We start from the raw sequence: 19,253 nt of genomic DNA on the forward strand, positions 1-19,253 counted from the left end.
ACGCCTGACCCCAAGGAGGTATGGATGTCCTTGGAGCCCCGGTTTAAAGAAAGCCCGTTCTGTCTCCATCTTCCTGTGGCACTGATGGGACAGAAACGTCTTGATGCACTTTGTCCTGGGTCCCGCGATGTCTCGTGTCTGGCAAACTGCAGCGTCCCTTTGCTTCACTGGCTACTGTGTGTTGAACAAGGGTGTTCTGAGGCTGTGACGGTGACAACAGATGAACCCAATCCCAACAGCCCGGCCACACAGATTCACTATGTCATGATACACCTGTCTCAGTCGAAGAGACTCATACTAGGAATTTCTTTCTTTCTCTCTCTCTTTCTTTCTTTCTTTCTTTCTTTCTTTCTTTCTTTCTTTCTTTCTTTCTTTCTTTCTTTCTTTCTTTCTTTGTGATACAGTCTAGTGTTTATTTATGTTACGGCAGATACACTTGAATTTCAAAATTTAAAACATATAAAAAGTGGTTTGGGACTAACGCCTGTATCAACAGTCGACAAGTGTCTTGGTTGTTATTATACAGCAGGGTACGTGGTAGTGCTGATGCCAACCGGGGGCATGGGGCGAGATCATCAGTAGGCTTTCCACAGGCAACAGCGTACGTTGCTGTTTGAGAGACTCAGAATCTGCTTCCAATGCTCACACTGTCTAACATCTCTAAGGTTAAATAGTGTTAGAGTATTTAGTTTGGCAAATGTTCAAAATAAAGTAGAAATGTATTCGTAAGCATCACAGAAATGCACATCCAGTCTTGATCTTAGTAAGAACCATAGTTACAGATCAGAACTCTCCCTATATGAAATAATTTACACACAGATGAGTGCTATCATATCACTATCTAAAATAATCACTAAATACAATTCATTTTCAGTCATACTAGGAATTTCTACAGTGTAAAACAATGACCAAGAATTCTAGGAGGAAAATCGACTTCGAAGTATTTGAGAAGCCCAGAGAGATGGGCTCTGTGGGTACAAGTGCTTGCTGTACAAGCCTGATGACCCAGGTTCCGTGCCCACATAAAGGTAGGAGGCAAGAACTGACTCCACAGAGACGCCCTCTGACCTCCACATTGGCACCATGGCACATTATACACACGTTACACACCACGGCTAATTGTTTAAGCTAAAATAAATCTAATTTTTTAAAAAGTTATTTGAAAAAATAAAGTCAGAAATCAAATAGTTCTTTCACAAGAATACCTACTTAGGTGTAGAGTGGGGACAATGTGCTCTCTGAACAGCCAGGGGACAAGAATACAGTAATATGACAGTAATTCTCTCAGAGCCGTCTTGGACACAGCGCACACTCAACACTGATCCAGACAAACTGCAGACGCCTACCATGACAGGGTGTCAAAGGGCACAGAGTGATGACGTCCTAGCTGGTGTCAGGGACACAACACAAGTAAATCCCAGCATTTTGGAGATGGAGGCAGAAAGATTGGGAGTTCAAGGTCATCCTTGGCTACACAGCAAGGTAATGAGTTCAGTGTCAGCCTGGGCTACAAGGGACTCTCGTGTCAAAACCAAACAACAAAAAGGTTACGTGCTGTTCCGTCTGGATTCATTTATGCCACAATCCTGAGTGACAAAATTATAGAATGGAAGATGGGCTGATGGAGGGAAATGAGAAAGGGATGATAAGGAGTCCCCGAGAGACTGTCCAACAGTTTCTATGGTGACTCTGGGTGGTGAGGCACTCACCACACGCTGGGAAAAAGCTGAGAGCGGATGCAGAAATGTGTGCACACAGGAGTTTGAGTCTACGAGACCAGGAAAACCCGAGTTGGGTGTCCCCAGCCTACACCAATGTCAGTTCTGATACTGAACTACTATTTTGATGCTGAGCTACAGTTTTGATACTGAACTATTGTTATGTAAAAGGTCACCCCCAGGGAAATGGACAGGAAAGAGGAAGGGCCTCCTGTACCCTGAGGCATTTTATAGAAAGTGTTTTGTAGCAAAACGGCCTGAACCCAGAGCCTGACACAGCCAAGCAAGCAATTTACCACTGAGCCACACTCCTAGCCAGCTGGGCAGAGTCTAAACCTGTATTTAATTACTTTTTAAAGAAACCAGAATAAAACTCCAAAGCACACAAAGACAGGACCTGGGATGCAACTTATCTACTCACCCTGGGACTTTTGAGAAAATGTGGCCCCCCTTTTTTTTTTTTCACACAGAGAACAACTGTCAGTTAATTACTCAGCATAAGCAAGATTTCCCTAATGCTTGAGGGATAGGATGTAAGTAAAAGGGCACTTGGTGAAGGGACCCGTGGGAGGACCAGACGAAGCCCGAGGCAGGGGTTCCAGCTGTATAGGAGTTTGAGACATGATTCAAACGGTCAAGTAACGGCTGCAAATGTGGACAAATGCTGGCAGTGGAGGGCGGATCCAGAGCCCACACAGAAAAAAAACTGCAGCACCGACAGAGATGTGGTTGTTCCACATCACCCAGGGCCACGAGAAGCCTCTAGGAAAGAGAAGGGCTGGGGCGGGATGGAGGCACACCACTGCGGTTAACAGAACAGAAAGGGCACAGGGGTGTGGTCCCTTGATGCCAGGGTACACCGGTTGATATCCGGACACGTGGGTTGTCACAACGCGGGAGTTGGAGATACTGACACCCAGTGACTGAGAGGTCAGTCACCCTGCTATGCATGGACAGCCCCCCCACCCCCAGCAATGTCAACAGGGCCAGGGTTGGAAAGACCCGAAAAGCAGTACACTTGAATACACCCAGAAATCAGAGACTGGAAACTACTAGAGGGCCAATGACCTTGATGGACCTTGTCGGCCCTTGTCGGCCCTTAGCTCTGGCCTGTACCAGTAAATCCAAGGAAAGACAAAAGAGCTGTCGAATCCAACCCCTGGGTCTGGTTTGGTTTCTGGGGATTGTTAGCTCGCCATGTGTACAATCGGGTTTTAAGAGCATCGCCTCCCTTATGCAGTAGTAAAATGAGGGCCGGTCTCAAGGTGAGGACAAGGACCGGTGTCCTCCGCCTTCACCCTGCCAAGTCCCTGGTGGTCACATCTGCAGGACAAAGTGTGGGTGGAAATAGACAAGAGGCAAGCTGCAGGAAAGGACAATGGCGGTTCTGTTAGGGATGTAGGAAGTCTTAACACTTTGATTTCAGAGTCTGTGGAAAGACTTTCTGAGTTAATAAATAATGAGCTTAATCACACCTAGATCTCCCAACACACACACACACATACACACACACACACACACACACACACACACACACACACACACACACACACCCCTACTGTGTGTTCATTAAGTCCCCAGATTAAAACAGCAATCACAGAACAACTCTTGCCTATGGTTATCTCCAAAGATAGAACAAGGCAAAGGAAAGAAAATTAAAAGAAGGCCACAGAAGTAATTCTTCAAACAAATACCCAGAAAATATATATCTTGGTTCCTGTGAAACTTTGACCTCAAATAAACACTAGTAACCACGCCCAGATAGGGAGGAGGGTGTGTCAATCCTCAGCCTTGCTGGTGATCTATCGAGGAAAACTAAGGAGCCAGATGGGGAAGCATAAATCCAGGATGCTGTGTTAACTTCCCCCACCACACTGCCTGTGCATTTCATCGGTTCTGATGAGGAGCTACAAAAGCCCGCGGCTCATAAATACATCAGGCCAGTGGTTCATCTGTGCCTCCCACCAGGTGAACTGACACTTTTCATTAAGCTGATGCAGTCGGCGAGTGCAAGCAAACCTGTGTAAACCCTTTGATCGCACACACCCATGCCTGCAAATTTTCATCTTGGAGAAATAATCAGACAAGCGTGTAAGGAGCCAGGTACCCCAAAAAAAGGTTCCGGTGCTGTTACGACAGCCAACAACTAGCAACATCCTGACAAGGGCCATGGGATTGATGTGCCCGCCACAAGGATGGGCAGTGCTACTATGCTAGACCTGATACCTAGGAAGGTCTCTCTGCGCTGTGGACTCCCGAGCGCTGTATGTATCGTCAAAACAGACAAGTACACCAACAGTATCAAAGAAATGCTAATCTTGGTCTTTGCTAGAACGTAATATTAGCTTTAAATCTACACTGGTGGCAGTTACTTCGAGTGGAGTGTCCCTGACAATATTATGAAACCTTCCCAAAAACTCACAAGAGAATTTAGCCATTCATTCCATTTTAAGCTTCATTTTCTAATAATTAGAAACAAAATTTTACCTCTGTGGAGAAGGAATTACAGGTGAAATGCACAAAAAAGTTTTTTTTTTTGGGGGGGGGTTGTTTTTGTGTTTACATACCTTAAAAATCAGAACAAAGGCCGGGCGGTGGTGGCGCACGCCTTTAATCCCAGCACTCGGGAGGCAGAGTCAGGCGGATCTCTGTGAGTTCGAGGCCAGCCTGGGCTACCAAGTGAGTTCTAGGAAAGGCGCAAAGCTACACAGGGAAACCCTGTCTCAAAAAACATTTGCATGGGCCTACAAGATGATTTGGTGCATAAAGGTACCTGCAGACAAGCATGTCCACCTGAGTTCAATCCTTGGGACCCACATGGGAGAAAGAGAGAATCAACTTCCATAAGCTGTCCTGACCTCTACACATGTGCTCTGGTACATCAGCGCTCTCTCTCTCTCTCTCTCTTTCTCTCTCTCTCTCCCACACACACACACACACACACACACACACACACACACGCACACGCACACGCACACGCACACGCACACGCACACGCACACACTCAAATAAATAAAATGTTTTAGGAGGCTGAGAGACCGCAGAGCAGTTTAGAGCGACTGCTGCCCTTCCAGAGTTTGGCTCCCAGCACCCACGTCAAGTAGCTCACAACTGATTATAATTCCAGCTCCAGGGGACCCAGCACCGTCTTCTGGCCTCTGTGTGCATCCACATATGTAGACACACACTGTTCATAAAAATAAAAACAGCTGGGTGGTGGTGGCGCATGCCTTTAATCCCAGCACGCAGGAGGCAGAGGATATGAGGCCAGCCTGGTCTACAGAGTGAGTTCCAAGACAGCCAAGGGCTATACAGAGAAACAAACAAACAAACAAATAAAAACAACATCAGAGATAGAATGCACTGTCATAAAGGATTAACAGGTAATAATAGAAGAGGAAGGTTCAATTGGGGTGGGAAAGTGGAAGACAGGGTGGAGCAGGGAGGAGAGGACGAGATAAATAACACCAAAGACCTTTTGAAAATTATATATGGAAAGCTGCTACTTTAGAAGCTTTACATACATAAACAAAAAGTTTAAATGGAGTTCTCCTATGCCCCTCCAGACATTAGAATATGGTTCTCAACCTGTGGGTCATGACCTTTCCACAGGGGTCGTGTATCAGCTTTTCTGCATATCATATATCTACATTACAATTTATTTATTTGGCCCTTTGAGACAGGGTTTCTCTGTGTAGCTTTGCACCTTTTCTGGAACTCACTCTGTAGCCCAGGCTGGCCTTGAATTCACAGAGATCTGCCTGGCTTTGCCTCCCGAGTCCTGGGATTAAAGGCGTGCGCCACCACTGCCCGGCTACATTACAATTTATAACAGTAGCAAAATTACAGTTATGAAGTAGTAATGAAATAATTTTATGGTTGGGGGTCCCCATAACATAAGGAATTGTATTAAAAGGCCGCAGCATTAGAAAGTCTGAGAACCACTGTCCCAGAGGCTAACAGATAAAAATCCCAGTGTCAGATATAAGCTACACCTTCTGCCGTTGATGGCCAGTGAGTTTTCCCATTGGCCCCCAAACATTACAGCTGTCGCCATTGCTCTTGGCAGCTCTCCAGAACTTGATGGTAAGACCCCATGTGCTGAAGACATCACATGCTTTATGGCAAAAATCAAGCTGGTACAAGACCTGGAAGCTTTTCCCTACGGACTAGCTTTCATAGTACTGGAAAGTGTTAGGCAGGTTCCTGGAGAAGGAAAGTATTCACCAATCACATACAGCGATGAACCCTTCAAACCACAACCGTGCCTGGCCTGGAAACACCTGCCCACCAGTGTAATGATGGCACGAACAGCACGAGAATAACCAACCACTTTCTCTTTTTATGAAGTCTTATTTTACGTGCACAGGTGTTTCATCTGCCTGTATGTATATATGTGTACCACGTGTGTGCAGTGCCCACTGGGGCCAGAAGATGACACTGGGTTGCCTAAAATTAGACTTACAGATGGTTGTGAGCTGCCATGTGGGTGCTGGGAATTAAACCCTCGTCCTCTGTAAGAGCAGCCAGTGATCTTAACCACTGAGCCATCCCTCCAGCCCTACCAAGCGCTTTCTAATTGTATCTGAGTCCCACTCCACAGGATGAAACCCATCCCTAGCCCCATTAACAGGCTAAGAGGCTATGACTAGACAGGCCCTAGGCCCTAGGGTAGAACCTACTACTATGATGCTACTCACTGGACATGGTATTAAACTGACTCCTAATGACTTATCATTATGCCCACAGATCAATGCGTCTCTCAACACTCATCTAATAACAAGCTTCTATGTACAGTAGATGGTGATTAACACCGGGCGAGGCCCACTACTGGCCAAGATGCCCTAAAGGGAACATATAGACTGCACCTGACTCCCGAGGCTCAGGGTTCAGTGCAAGGGGGGGGGGGCGGGGAAGAGGGTAGTAGCCCGAGGCAGTGGATGACTACAAGAAAACATTATCTTCTGGACACGCGGGGGCAGCTGCACAGAAGAGCTCACAGCAGTTCCAATAGCAATGCTCGACACTTGCGCAAGCCCAAGCCAGACCAAATCCCAGCGTGGGGGGGGGGGGGGATGGGCACACAAGCCCACCCCTGGACGAGGGGCTATTGACAACTGTTAGCTTCTGGGAAAGCGAGAGACAGTTTTCTCAAAGAAAATCGACCCTGGAAAAATCAACCGCCCTCCAGCAGAAGACCATAGCCAAGAGTATCTGGGCAGCACAAAATTGATCTTGAAAGATTAAAACAACAACAACAACAACAAAAGACACAAAGTTGGGTGCGTAGGGAAGTGGGGAGTGAATTAAGGAAGAGTTGAGGGAGGGGAGGTGAAGATCATCAATTTGGAACTAGTAAGAAACATTTTAAATGTCATAAAAATAAAAAAATCTTTAAAAAAATTTTAAATTTATATGGCTAGACAGGAGAGGACTCTCGAAAGTGTAATCTTCCAAACATAATCTTATCTATACTACTATCTTGGCTGTGCACATCAAGTCATGATCTCGTCTCCAGACAGACTTTTCTTCTGATTACATCCTGTCTTCAGTTTTCTCTACAGCACTGAAAAGCATGGAAACAACATAAGAAATCCTTGCTCTGGGCTGGAGCACACAGCTCCGTGGTGGAGCGTTTGCCTAGTAAGCAACAGGCCCTGGGTTCTCTCTCAGGGGAGCAGGGGCAGGGCTGGGGGCACAAAGGGGCTTGCTTTAAGAAGTGGTGAAAATTCACAATATGGCAATACTGGTTAGGACATATATAATTAAATTAAAAAATTTTGAAGCCTCCCCCCCCCATACAATCAGTTGATCTATCACTCACAAGTCCATTCACTTTTTAATCTAAGAACTGTGGTGTGAATTCTGTGATGGCATCAGTAACGAATAATGGCCTGGCCCAGCAAAGCAAGCCTCCTCCAGACTGACACTCATAAAAGAACTTTCTGGTGCTGCGGACGCAGCTCACTTGGTAGATAGAGTGCTGGCCTGACATGCAGGAAGCACGGAGCTAGACCCCCAGTCCTTCATAAACTGGATGTGGTGACGTGATGACTACATACCTGTGACCCTAGCGTTGAGGAGTTAGAGGCAAGAGGGTCAGAAGTTCAAGGCTATGCTCAGCTAATATCAAGGCTAGCCGAGCAGGGACAAGCTAGTCAGTAGGGACTACCCAAGAAGCTACCTCCAAGAGGGATGAGTGGACACATGCTGGAGAGAAGGCTGAGCAGTTAAGAGTATTGCTGCTCTTCCTGAGGACTCGGGGTTCTGTTGCCAGTACCCACGTGGTGGTTTACAATTGTAAGCCTGTAACTCCACTTCCAGGGGGATCCATTGTCCTCTTCTGGCCTCTGGGAGTACTGCACACATGCTGTGCCCAGACATGCACGCAGGCAAAACACCTATACACATAAAAATATTTTTTTAAAAAGCATATACTGAGGCAGAGATTGCAAGTTAGTCCTTTCCTCCACATATATCTCCACAGACCCATGGCCTCTGCAACCAGAACACTCCAGCACCTTCCCTGGAACTCTCAGGTTAGGTGGTATGGTGTCATGTGACATGAGAAGCCAGTGTTGAATAGGAGATTCATGTTTCTTACTGGAGGCCCGTGGGACACATTTTCAAAACGGCTCTTAGCAAGAAGCGTGTTGTTTTTAATCCATGGAGTACTCTGAGAAACCTCCCAGCTGATAGCTCTGCAGTGGGCCAAGCTACCCAGGGAAAGAGAGCTTCTGTGAACAAACACCAGAACTGTGGTCAGCATCGTTTTTCAAGAGGGAAAATGCCATCAGACCATTTCAATGGTCACTCCAGCAACTGTAAGAAACCATGAAACAAACGACCTTGCCTTATTTTTAATAGACCAGACACTTCTGGGATGCCTAGGTACCCAGTGCCTAACATGACCTTGTACCTCTCCTGAGGCTGGGATGAGCACCTTCAGAAACTGCCTCTTAAAGGACACAGAAGCACTGGTCTTCCCTATGTAAAAAGCAAGGCAAATAAAAAACATTGGCATGCTGAAATGCTGGTTAACATTCTCCATGGAGTCTTGGATGTTTCCAGGGTGAGAACCACTTGTTACCCAACTCAGAAATGACTTAGTGACAGCCGAGAAGATAAAAAGCAAGCTTAAAACAAAGGGGACCAAGGGACAGAAAAGACTGATGCGTGGCTTTCTGTGTCTCTGGATTAATACCGTACTGTGTCCACTTTCTAGCTGTGTGACACGAGGCCAGTTAATCAGTTAATTATCCTCTCTCTTTGCCTCACTTTCTTCATCCATGGAGTGCACACTATTAATGAGTCAGGGTCACGGGGTTATATGAATTAAATGAACATGCAAATGTTAACAGCTCAACAACATGCCTGGCACACAGCAAGTCTGGAACAAACAGTACCCGCCTTCAGTATTATCTTCAACAAACTAACATGTTAGAAACATCTCCCCTCATCTCTCCCTTTGTCCTAAAACAAACAAAAAAAATTATTTATTTTTTAATCTGCCTTTAGGATGACACTACCTGCTACTCAAAGGTCAACCCCCACCCTTGAGGACTTTCTTTTCTAGGTACATGAGGCAGCAGAGTTTATTTTTATGTAAGACATCTAACCTCTCGAGGTTCAGTTCACTCGTTTGAGAAGGGGGAGGTCATGTAAAGCATACAAAGCCACCAGTTAACAAATTCCTCCAAAGACCAAGAGGAGAGAAAAGAGGCCCAGGGGAGAGAGTGGGAAGCTGGCTTGATGGTGACCTGCTGGAGTGGGCAGGCAGGACAGCCACCCGATTTGCACACAAACAGCAGAGAACTAAGAGCCGCAGGGTTGCATGCAGGGGGGCAAGCTAAGAGCAGCAGGGTTGCATGCAGGGCAGCAAGCAGAAGGTTAGAACTCAATGTGGTAGAAATCTGGAAGAGGGTCACAAGATTAGAAAGCTTGACCACCAGCTGCAGAATTGTGCCTCACCCTAAAAGGGCTATAAGAACAGGCTATCATCTAGATGGAATTCTGGAAGTGCAGAATTTCCAAGAAGTAATCAGGTTTAAAGGGACGGGGGAGGGGAGATCAAATCAAATCAATGCAACCAGACCAGAAAACCATCTGGGTCACATCTCTCAGACCTTCCTTAAAACCACCTACGTGTACCTGGATTTATTCACCACCAGGGGCCACTTCCTCCTCCTCCTCCTCCTCCTCTTCCTCCTCCACACACATCAGGCTGGCCTCAAACCTGTGAAGTTGAGGATGACCTTAGGCTTCTAACTTTGCTGTCCGCACCTCCTGAGTGGACTGCAGGCACAAGCCACTACTTCCTGTTTTGAGTGTCCCGGGGACCTAAGTCAGGCAAGGACTCTACCAACTGAGCTACATCCTCAGCCTTGTTTTTGACTTCTAAGTGTAGCTCTGAACACTGACCTTTTAACATCCACCACCTACCACGTGTAGGGCTTTATAAATCTGACCCCACATTTGCCCAACGATGAAGCAAGACAGACGGACACTAGGACGCCCACTTACTACCAGTCAAAGCCCGGGAAGCCTTACTAACCACAGGGACCTCACAAGTGCTTTGATCCTGTGGATGGTGCAGGCTGGATGGATACTAGGAATGCAAAGCTTTCATTCGCCTCTACATGGCCCTGGCATGGCTAGGGGAAACCGTACCAGGCCTCACACAGGCTTCACTGGAGGCTTGCTCTTCGAAGTCCCCTGCAAACTTGTAACATAAAAATATGTTATCAGTCACTCCGGAGCCAAAATTTTGAAACTCGTTAAAAAGGGTACAAGAACCTTACTAGTCACAAGAGCAGAGGAGCATGTTCAAGGTTCGCCTGCTCACGGGTGAAGCACTTAACGAGGTCAGAGCTGGAAAAGCAAACACCGCCTTGTCTCTGCACCACTCTGGTTAAACACGGAAGACCCGGCGCAGACCAGCTTCTGCCTGGTTTTGAGACAGCTAGAACATCAGGCCGCGTGACGTGGGGGAGGCAGGCTTTCCTGGCCTCCCCTGGACAGAAGCTCAGTACTCTGGGCTACAACAACTGTCCGCTTGCAGCTGTTCCTACAGCTTTGCTGTCCCGGATGTGGGGTGGGAGAGACGACAATAGAAATTCTTCTGGACTATGGAGACACGGCCAGAGACGAGAAGCTCGCTGTAAAACAAGTCCAGGGGACCCAGCCAATGCCATCCAAAGATGTCGGAGCCCTCAAGATGTGGTGGGACAGAGGTCCTCAGCACCTCTCACTGCACTCATTAGGAACTGATGAGGTGTGGAGCAGATGGCAGAAAATACCAGGGTGTCCACTTCCTTGTAGCAGGAAATGTCACCAGCTCCCTCACATACACACAAAGACTGCCCTAGTCAGAGGGAGGAAGAAAGAAGCTGGGGGGACGTCTATTTCTAGCTTAAAATGTCTTCTGAATAACTTCAGTTAACAACTGAAACCATGGTGCCTTCCCAAGTTAAGCAGGAGTGTGTGTGCATGTGTGTGTATGGTGTGTGTGTGTGTATGTGTGTGATATGGGTGTGAGGTTTATGTGTGTGCTGTGTGTGTATGGTATATGTATATGCTGTGTGTGTGTGTATGTGTGGGCTGTGTGTGTGTAGTGTGGTATATGTGCGTATGTGCTGTGTGTGTGGTGTGTGTGTGCTGTGTGTGTGTAGTGTGGTATATGTGTGTATGTGCTGTGTGTGTGGTGTGTGTGTGTGTGTAGTGTGGTATATGTGTTGTGTGGTGTGTGTGTGTGTGTAGTGTGTTGAGCCTCAAACTCAGTACCTTTACCACTAAACTACACCTCTAGTCGTCTGAACATCACTGGGGCTAGACTTCTTCTAAGACATTGAACCAGACTATAAATAGCATATTTTCATTAACAGGCTGTCTCTTGAAACATTAATACCTGCTTCCTATATTTATATTTATGTATATGCAACTTCCACATATTTGTTATGAAAAAAATCAATGTGTCCATTTATGTCTGGCTGTTAATCCACACAAGGTCTTGTATTTGTTCTCTCACTATGCCACACCTATGCCTGAACTAAGAAGCAGAGGTCAGCACTTTTGGAAAGGGCTGATGTCCCGCTGGAGTCCATGCAGAGCCCTCTCGGTTCCGGGGCCAGGAGCACAGAACCCACAGAAAACCTCAAAATGTTTGCACAAGTCTCGTCACTTTGCAGCTGAACCTTTGCTATTTACTGGTGTGTGTGTGTGTGTGTGTGTGTGTGTGTGTGTGTGTGTGTGTGTATTTTATTGTACCTAATTGCTTCTGGTTACAGACATACCTAAAACTTAGTTTCCGCCCGAACTCAGCTTTTTAAGAACTTCGCAAGAAATGCTGAGAAAACAAGCTTCCCTATGCGTGAGCCCACACCATTAACTCGAGAGGAGCCATAAAAACTTAATGGAGGCCATGAAGAAGCTGGAACTTGACTGGGGAGTTTGGCACGCTCCCTCTCACCAATCCCGGAGCGAAGTTTGAAGGTGGCAGTGTCAGCTGATTGGCACAAGCCTCGCGAGCTCCCCTGGCCACTGGCCCCTAGCTGGATGCTTGATCCCAGTTAAACCAGGCAAGTGCAGACAAGCAGCTCACACAGGAATTAGGACCGGGAGGCAACTGCTTCACTCAGGGCGGCTGTAGCTTTGTGGCCGGAGTGCCCTCAGGAACAGCTGCATACATTCTGGGGTATCACAAGCTGAGAGGAAGGCTACAAGCATTGAGGGAGTGCCGGCCAGAGATGCTGCTGTTCTCTGTTATGGGCTCGGACAGCCCCTCCATCAAAGAAGTGCCTGGCCCACAAGGTCAAGGGTACCCAATGTGCAAAGACCTAGTCCCGCTGCCTGCCTCCTTACTATCTGCCTCCTACAGTTTATTTATGTCTCAGTTGTTAGCATGAGCTTCAAATTGTTGGCTAACAAGCAACAAGTCCTTGTCTCTAAATCACAGAGAAAAGTCAGCAAAGAACAGAACACTACTCAGTGAGGAGGACACACCCCAGGAGCTGGCTGCCCTTGGACACTATATCATTTCTGTACTTTCTAGTCTGACAAGATAAGGGAACACCTTCACAGAACAGTTAACAAAACGATGTCCTAAGACATTAAAAGCAAATGAGTCTGTGTTAGGAGTGTGTCTCCAATCGCTACACCACTGTTTAAGCTTTTTCGCTGCCCTGCTGCTTTATGTGGGGGGCAGAACGCTGAAGCCTGACTAGAAATCACCAGGATAACATAAACACACCAGCAAATAAAAAAAAAAAATTAACTCCCAGAAAATACCATTCACCAGCAGGAAAGAGACAGGGCTGTGGATCCCCTAATACATTCTTGACTTACTAATCTTTGGGTTAAGAATCTTCACTAGAAATAGGAAAAATGAAATAGGTAACTGCTAAGAAAACAACTTCAACGTTATTCCGAGATCATTCCGAGTCATGGAGATCTCCCCACAAAGAACCAAGGTAAAAAAAGGAGTTCCTGGAGTTCTTTCAAAGTTCCCTAACTTAGAAGCCGGGATGCAGGAACTGCTGACATGTTATCATGAAGTTTCCAGCACTTGCACTAGAGGGCAGAATTCTACCCAAGGGGAGACCTTGAACTCCGGAGGTCCTGAGGCTTAGGGAGGCTTGTCATCCCTCAACAACTACCTACAAATTTTCCAAAAGACCACCAAGTTAAGAACTATTTGCCCTAGATACAGAACCTCAGTTTTCTTATAGATAAAAACAAAACAAAACAAAGAAACAAACAAACAAAAAAAAACAGTCTAGCGGTCATTTACTGCTGTAGAATAACTCCTCAAAAGTTCCAGTGACTCCCTACAGGCAGGGAACAAAAGCCCATGAATTAGGAAACGCGAAGGGGGTCACAATTTTCTACATATTTCTCTTCTTCCTAAGTAATGGATGATTAATTTCTTTCCAGGCTGCCTTTTCAGGGTGACAGAGGCAACCACTTTGGAAAAAGTCAATTCGACCATTACACAATACATCACTGTGGCCATTAGAAGTGGCTGTCTGAGAATACAGTAAGTGAACGTCAGACCTTGAAACACTATAGTCAATTAAGTCTGATAAAGCAAGTTAGCTAATGCGGAGGCAAACTCTCACCACTCTGATTTGTTGGAAGATTCCAAACCTGTCCCGGATTCACAAGACATCGCCCTGGCTTTCAGCAAAAAAAAAAAAAAATCACATCAGTCTCCCTCCCTCAAGTCAGCTAAGTTTACTCTGAGCCACTTCAAACCTCTAAACTTAAACAGAATTTATTAAATAAACACAACCAAGAAAGGAATCGGTGCCAAGAAACCAGAGCGGCTCTCCATCCCAGGGGAAGAGGGAACTTTCAAGTCGCGTCTCAAGTATCTGTGGTGTCCCGCCCTCAAAGACCCTAAAACGGGCATCGGTTTCATCTTCTAAAATAACCTTTGTTTGCCTTAAACGAATTACATTTAAACTTGAATTCAAGATCGGCCAAAGAATGGCATTAAATACGGGATCTTTCGGTCTCGTGCTCTATCCGAGCGCCGGTAGTAGAGCACCGACCCCAGACTTGAAGGCCCAAAGGGGATCGGCAAGCAGTGATTGCTTGGGCTCTGCTGGCCCGGCTCACACTTCGTTAGCCCGCTCCTCTGGAAGCCACTGCCCCCTGCACAGGAAGCCCGCACGTTCGGCAAAGGAAGTACCAGACCTTTCTTGGAGAAAGGCGCGTCCCGGCTGTGCCTTTTACCCGCGTTTCCTGCACCCGGGCCGCCCGGGCCGCAGCTCTCCCCCGCCCGGCGCCCGGGGACTCACCTGGCGCGGAGTGTCAGCTAGCCACCCACGCCCGGGGACATGCGAGAGCAGGACAAACCCAAACCTGCCTGGGCTTACTCATCCGAGACTCGGGGCCGGCGGAGGGAGTGGGGTTTCAGGAGACTCCCACAAAAGTTTCCCCTCCCGGGACGCGCAGGCGCCGGGGCGCGCGCGGTGAGCCGGCCCGGGTCCCGGTCTCCGCCAGGTCCTCTCCGCCACTCACCTCGGGGAAGAAGCTGTCCATTGTTCCGGCGCCCGCACCTTCCCGGCGCGGCTCCAGTCGCGGAAGTCAGCGCAGCGGCAGGTCCCGGGGAGCCACGCGTGTGTCACGGCGCGCCTCGGGGCGACTCCAGCCCGCGGAGTCGCCGCGCTGCCATCCCCCGGTCGCTGCTGCTGCCCCTCCGCACCTTTTGTCCGCGTCTCGGACCTCCTCCGTCCCGACCGCAGCCTTTGTCTCTTCTTCCTCCAAGTTCCTCACTTCTGGGCGAAGTGCTCGCGGGCGGAGAACAGCTGTTGGCACATTCTTCCCGGGCTGGGGGAGGGCGGCAAGGGGCTGGCGACGCGCCTGCCTCCCTCTGCGCTCCACCGGGGGCGCACGGCCCGAGCGGAGGACTGCGGATCACCAGCGCGCCAACAACGGTGAGCACTCCAGCCCCGGGCGCAGCCGGCTCGCGCTAGCTCCCGGGTCTCGCTTTCCCCTGGGCTCCGCCCGCCCCGCCCGCAAGCCCCGCCCCCGACACAGGACCACGCCTACTCTGGAACCGGCCCCGCCCCGCCCCCGACAACCTGCCGGCACTGAGGGCCCGCTCTCAACTACATCCAGACCCCGCCTCTACTCGGGGCTCTGACCACGCCCATGTGTAGCCCCGCCCACAGCCGGCTCGGGCTTCCCACACGCCTTGCCCTCTCCCAACTACCACCCAGACCACGCCTGCCGGATACTGGGCCACGCCCCCGGGAGCCCCGCCCTCCGCTTTCCTTGTGCCGGGCCAGCTCGCCCGTCCCTGGCTACCACTGAGACTTGCTCGGAATCCTTGGCAGCAGAATCCTTGGCAGCCGTGCGCTCCTCCTGGGTCTTCTCGCCACCTGTCTAGGCGCCATTAGAGGATTTGACTCTTCCCTCTGGCCATAAAGACTAGATAGTTACGGGGGATGGGAGAGGGGCCCCAGGGCGGTGAATGTTAGCCGCTCCAGAAACCTGCTCCACGCGGGTCTCATCAATTCGGCTTTGCCGGTGAGCGATCCCTGGCCAGAAAGCGGAAAACAGAGAGAAATCGAACTTCTGGAAGCTGCCTTTCCGTGTCGAGTTTCTCTGCTCCAAGTCGGGTTAAAATAAATTTTTGGCAGGGAAATGTTTTGTACCCTGGAAGGGAACGTGTCCTATAGCACCTTAAAAACCTAACCTTGGACGTAAAGAAAACAGAACAGATGGAGGGGAGAGGGATGAATGCTCTCTTCTACCGGGTGTCAGTCCTGGTTCCCACCGAGGCAATTCCTCCAGCTTTAGTATGGCCAGGAATCTGGGGATCTGTAGCACAGACTGGGGTTCCTAAGAATCTGTTTCCTAGCAAGAATCCAGATGGCCCTTCAAAGGTGGTGCTTGCTTGGCGGAAAGAACTCCCAACAGCTCTGAGGGAGTTTCCTTCTGTAGCAGTTTAGCAAGGCCAGGCCATCCAAGCACCGGAACCCTGAACCCTTTGAACTGACTCGCTGGGTGTTGCCAGACTCAGGAGCCACAGCTGGCCCTGCAGCGGGCTGGTAACAAACAATGAATTGGTTTGAGAAATTCTAGGGATTCACCAACTACTAGCAGCTAGAGTAGACTCCTTCCAGGGGAGTCTTTCTGCGAAATGACAGCCCTCTTCATCCCAAGCTGCACCCCACCTGGTTAGGTACCCACTTCTTAGGTTTATTCCAGATGATAGAAGACCAGTCTCATTAGGACTTTTTCTTGGTGTCCTCTCCACCTGCAATTGGGGGAGAGTGGAAACTTTTGGAGAGAGTATTGTGCTCAAAGACTGAATGAAATGCTTGAAGAAATGAACCATCTTGTACTCCTCATTTGGAAATCGAAGCATCTTTGTAACCCAAAGCAGCTCACTAGCGTTAGTATCCTTACTCCCATCTCACTACTTGGACCAGTCGAGGTATAAACTAATTAATGATACATATACTGGGCTGTGTGATTGGTTTCTTCCACAGGTTTACACGAGGATGAAGGAAAGCTAAGATCAAGCCAGGATAAATTATCAACAATTCTCAGCAGCAACCAAAGTGCTTGGTCAAAGGAGTCTCGCCGCCAACTGCGTTCAGAAAGTGTAGCTGAATAATTAAGCTATTAAGGCATTAATCTGCACACATCTCTGCAAGAGAAATGATTTAGGGAGCTTGTTGGAGTGTGTGGGTGTGGCTTGGTTCCCAGCGTCAGTCCTGCTCCAGACTTGTTGGGCAACCTTGGCCCTGGCCTTTCAGATGTCACCATCCAAGCCAATACTGGCTAATCAGCTGAAACAGATGTGCTATGCTAATACAACTGTGGGTAATGGAGGAGCCTGGGGCTACCAAACTGCATGGGCACTCAGCACTTTTCCTTCTCTTTTCTGCAAATTTAAAATAAAAAAAAAATAAAGTCTTTTAATTTTTGTTTAAGACAGAATCTCCATTGAGTATCCCAAGATATTCCAGAATGCTGTGTAGCTTGAGATGACCTTGAACTTCTGATTCTCAGGCCTCTATCTACCAAGTTTGGGGCCCCATGTGCAGCTTTTGCATTGCTGGGGATAGAACCCAGGATTTTGTGCATGCTAGGCAAGCACTCTACCCAACTGAGCCATTGCCCCAGTCTCGGTTGTTCAAACTAAGTAGTTCAGACCTGTTTCAAACTCACAATCCTCCAACCTCAGCTTCCTGAGCACTAGGATTACAGACATGGGCCAACACTAGGCTTGTGTTGTTGTTTTTAAAGTGCTGTTGTGTTTGTTATTATAATTTAAAGCAACAATAAAGTAACTACATGTTAAAACAACACAGTTCATGAAAACCGGCTATGTGGTCAAAAATGAAAATTATAGTAAATAAAATGGTATTGCTTACACCTTTTTTGTTTAATAGAAAACATTGAGTTATTACATTTGCTTCTGCATTTATTCTGATTTAACATTTTGTTTTGGTTGAACAATGATAATCTGGTCACATGTACACATTTTTATGTATTTTAATATTCTTTTATATTCAGTTATGAATATTCTTTATGCTACACCAGAACAATAAATTCCTTAAGGTGTTCATTTATGATATGAAATCTGAAGCCATATGAATGCATAGTTTTTGCTTTTTATTTGGGTTTTGTTGAGACTAGATCTTTTTTATTTAACCCTGGCTGTCCTGGAACTCACTATATAGACCAGATTGGCCTCAAAGACAGGGATCTGTTTGCCTCTGCCTTCCTAGTATTGGGACTAAAGACATGAGACATCATGCTCAGCTCATAGTTTGAACTCATATAAAAAATATTGTTAGTGCTTGTCACTTGAGATATGATTAATAACCATCCCCTACTTAACTCACGTAGAAAAATTATGCACCAGATCCCATATATGAAGTTGAATTTATGCAATCGTTGTATGTCTTTAAAACGTGTTTAACAACTTATGCAAACAGCCTAGGGTAATGTTATAAAAGAAAAACAAAACACAAAGCGAACAAAAGCCTGGTCCTGAATCCCTGAGGTAGAGTGGGTGCCTGGGAATCTGCATTTTAATGAGTACACAGGTAGCCTCCTGAGGCTGGAGAATTCTTGCAGAATCTGTCAGATTTTCTGTCTGTATGCACATTCTCAAGAAGGTAGAAAGATAAACCCTCGCAGTAAGACTGTTTGCAGAACAAACAGCGAAGTTATTCTAAGCATTCCGGGTAGCTCCAAGCCTTTGGGATGGAATCGGTTTCTTGAGAGGTCCTGTTAAACTCCCAAGGTCTCCTCCAAGACTGACAGAGAAAGGAAGGTGCTTTAAATCAATAGCTTTCTAAGAATATCTACTCTTGCTACTTTCTTGGTTTGGTTGGGTGGTTTTTAATTTGAGTTGTTAAATACTTCCTCTTGGGGCTGTGCTACTGACCGGACGAAGCTAAAGGTCAATCCCTGCCTCTGTCAATGAAAGTCACAAGAACGTCAAGTCTGAGACAAGCTTCGCTCTCAGCTCTCCTACACAGAATTCAAAGATGCTATGCCAGGCTAATAAGGTGTAAAATGAAACACCCCAAAGGCAAAAGTGAGGCTTTCTTACTTATTGGCAAATATTAATCCACAACTGGAGAAAAAAATTGTTTGACAATCAACTGGATCATTTTTCCCTAGCTCAAGCAGGCTATATAAGTCTATGCCTGAGTTGAGTAATATAATCTTGCCCTGCTTGTTCCCCACTCTGTGTGTGTGTGTGTGTGTGTGTGTGTGTGTGTGTGTGTGTGTGTTTTCAATTGAGATGTGTTGTCTTAATTTCCTTCATAAATTCAAATGGAGTTCTCGGTTGTTGTTGTTAGTGCGCTTACCGCTGATGCTTATCTGGATGTGTGTGCAGGTGGAGTCATTTCCACTATCTTTATTTTTATTAAATACCCAATGCTTAATTGCTCCACATTAATGCTTTAATTACTAGTTAGAGAAAGGGAAAGTTCTGGAGGGTTTTTTCACACAAATTAGAAGTTAATAACTGACACAATTTAAAACTCTTCTCATGCT

General features: G+C 47.2%; 1 protein-coding gene across 1 annotated transcript in view; it reads right to left on the reverse strand.

Moving 5' to 3' along the window:
- Window positions 1–15,195, reverse strand: part of Myo10 (myosin X) — a 213,467-nt gene extending 198,272 nt beyond the window's left edge. Inside the window, exon 1 of the mRNA XM_028868176.2 lies at window positions 14,742–15,195. Within this exon, the coding sequence (XP_028724009.1) occupies window positions 14,742–14,762 (21 nt within the window). The 5' untranslated portion in view covers window positions 14,763–15,195. The remainder of the gene's footprint in view (window positions 1–14,741) is intronic.
- Between the last annotated feature and the right edge of the window lie 4,058 nt (window positions 15,196–19,253).

Source organism: Peromyscus leucopus, chromosome 11, assembly GCF_004664715.2.
Source record: "Peromyscus leucopus breed LL Stock chromosome 11, UCI_PerLeu_2.1, whole genome shotgun sequence".
NCBI classification, from domain to species: Eukaryota; Metazoa; Chordata; class Mammalia; order Rodentia; family Cricetidae; genus Peromyscus; species Peromyscus leucopus.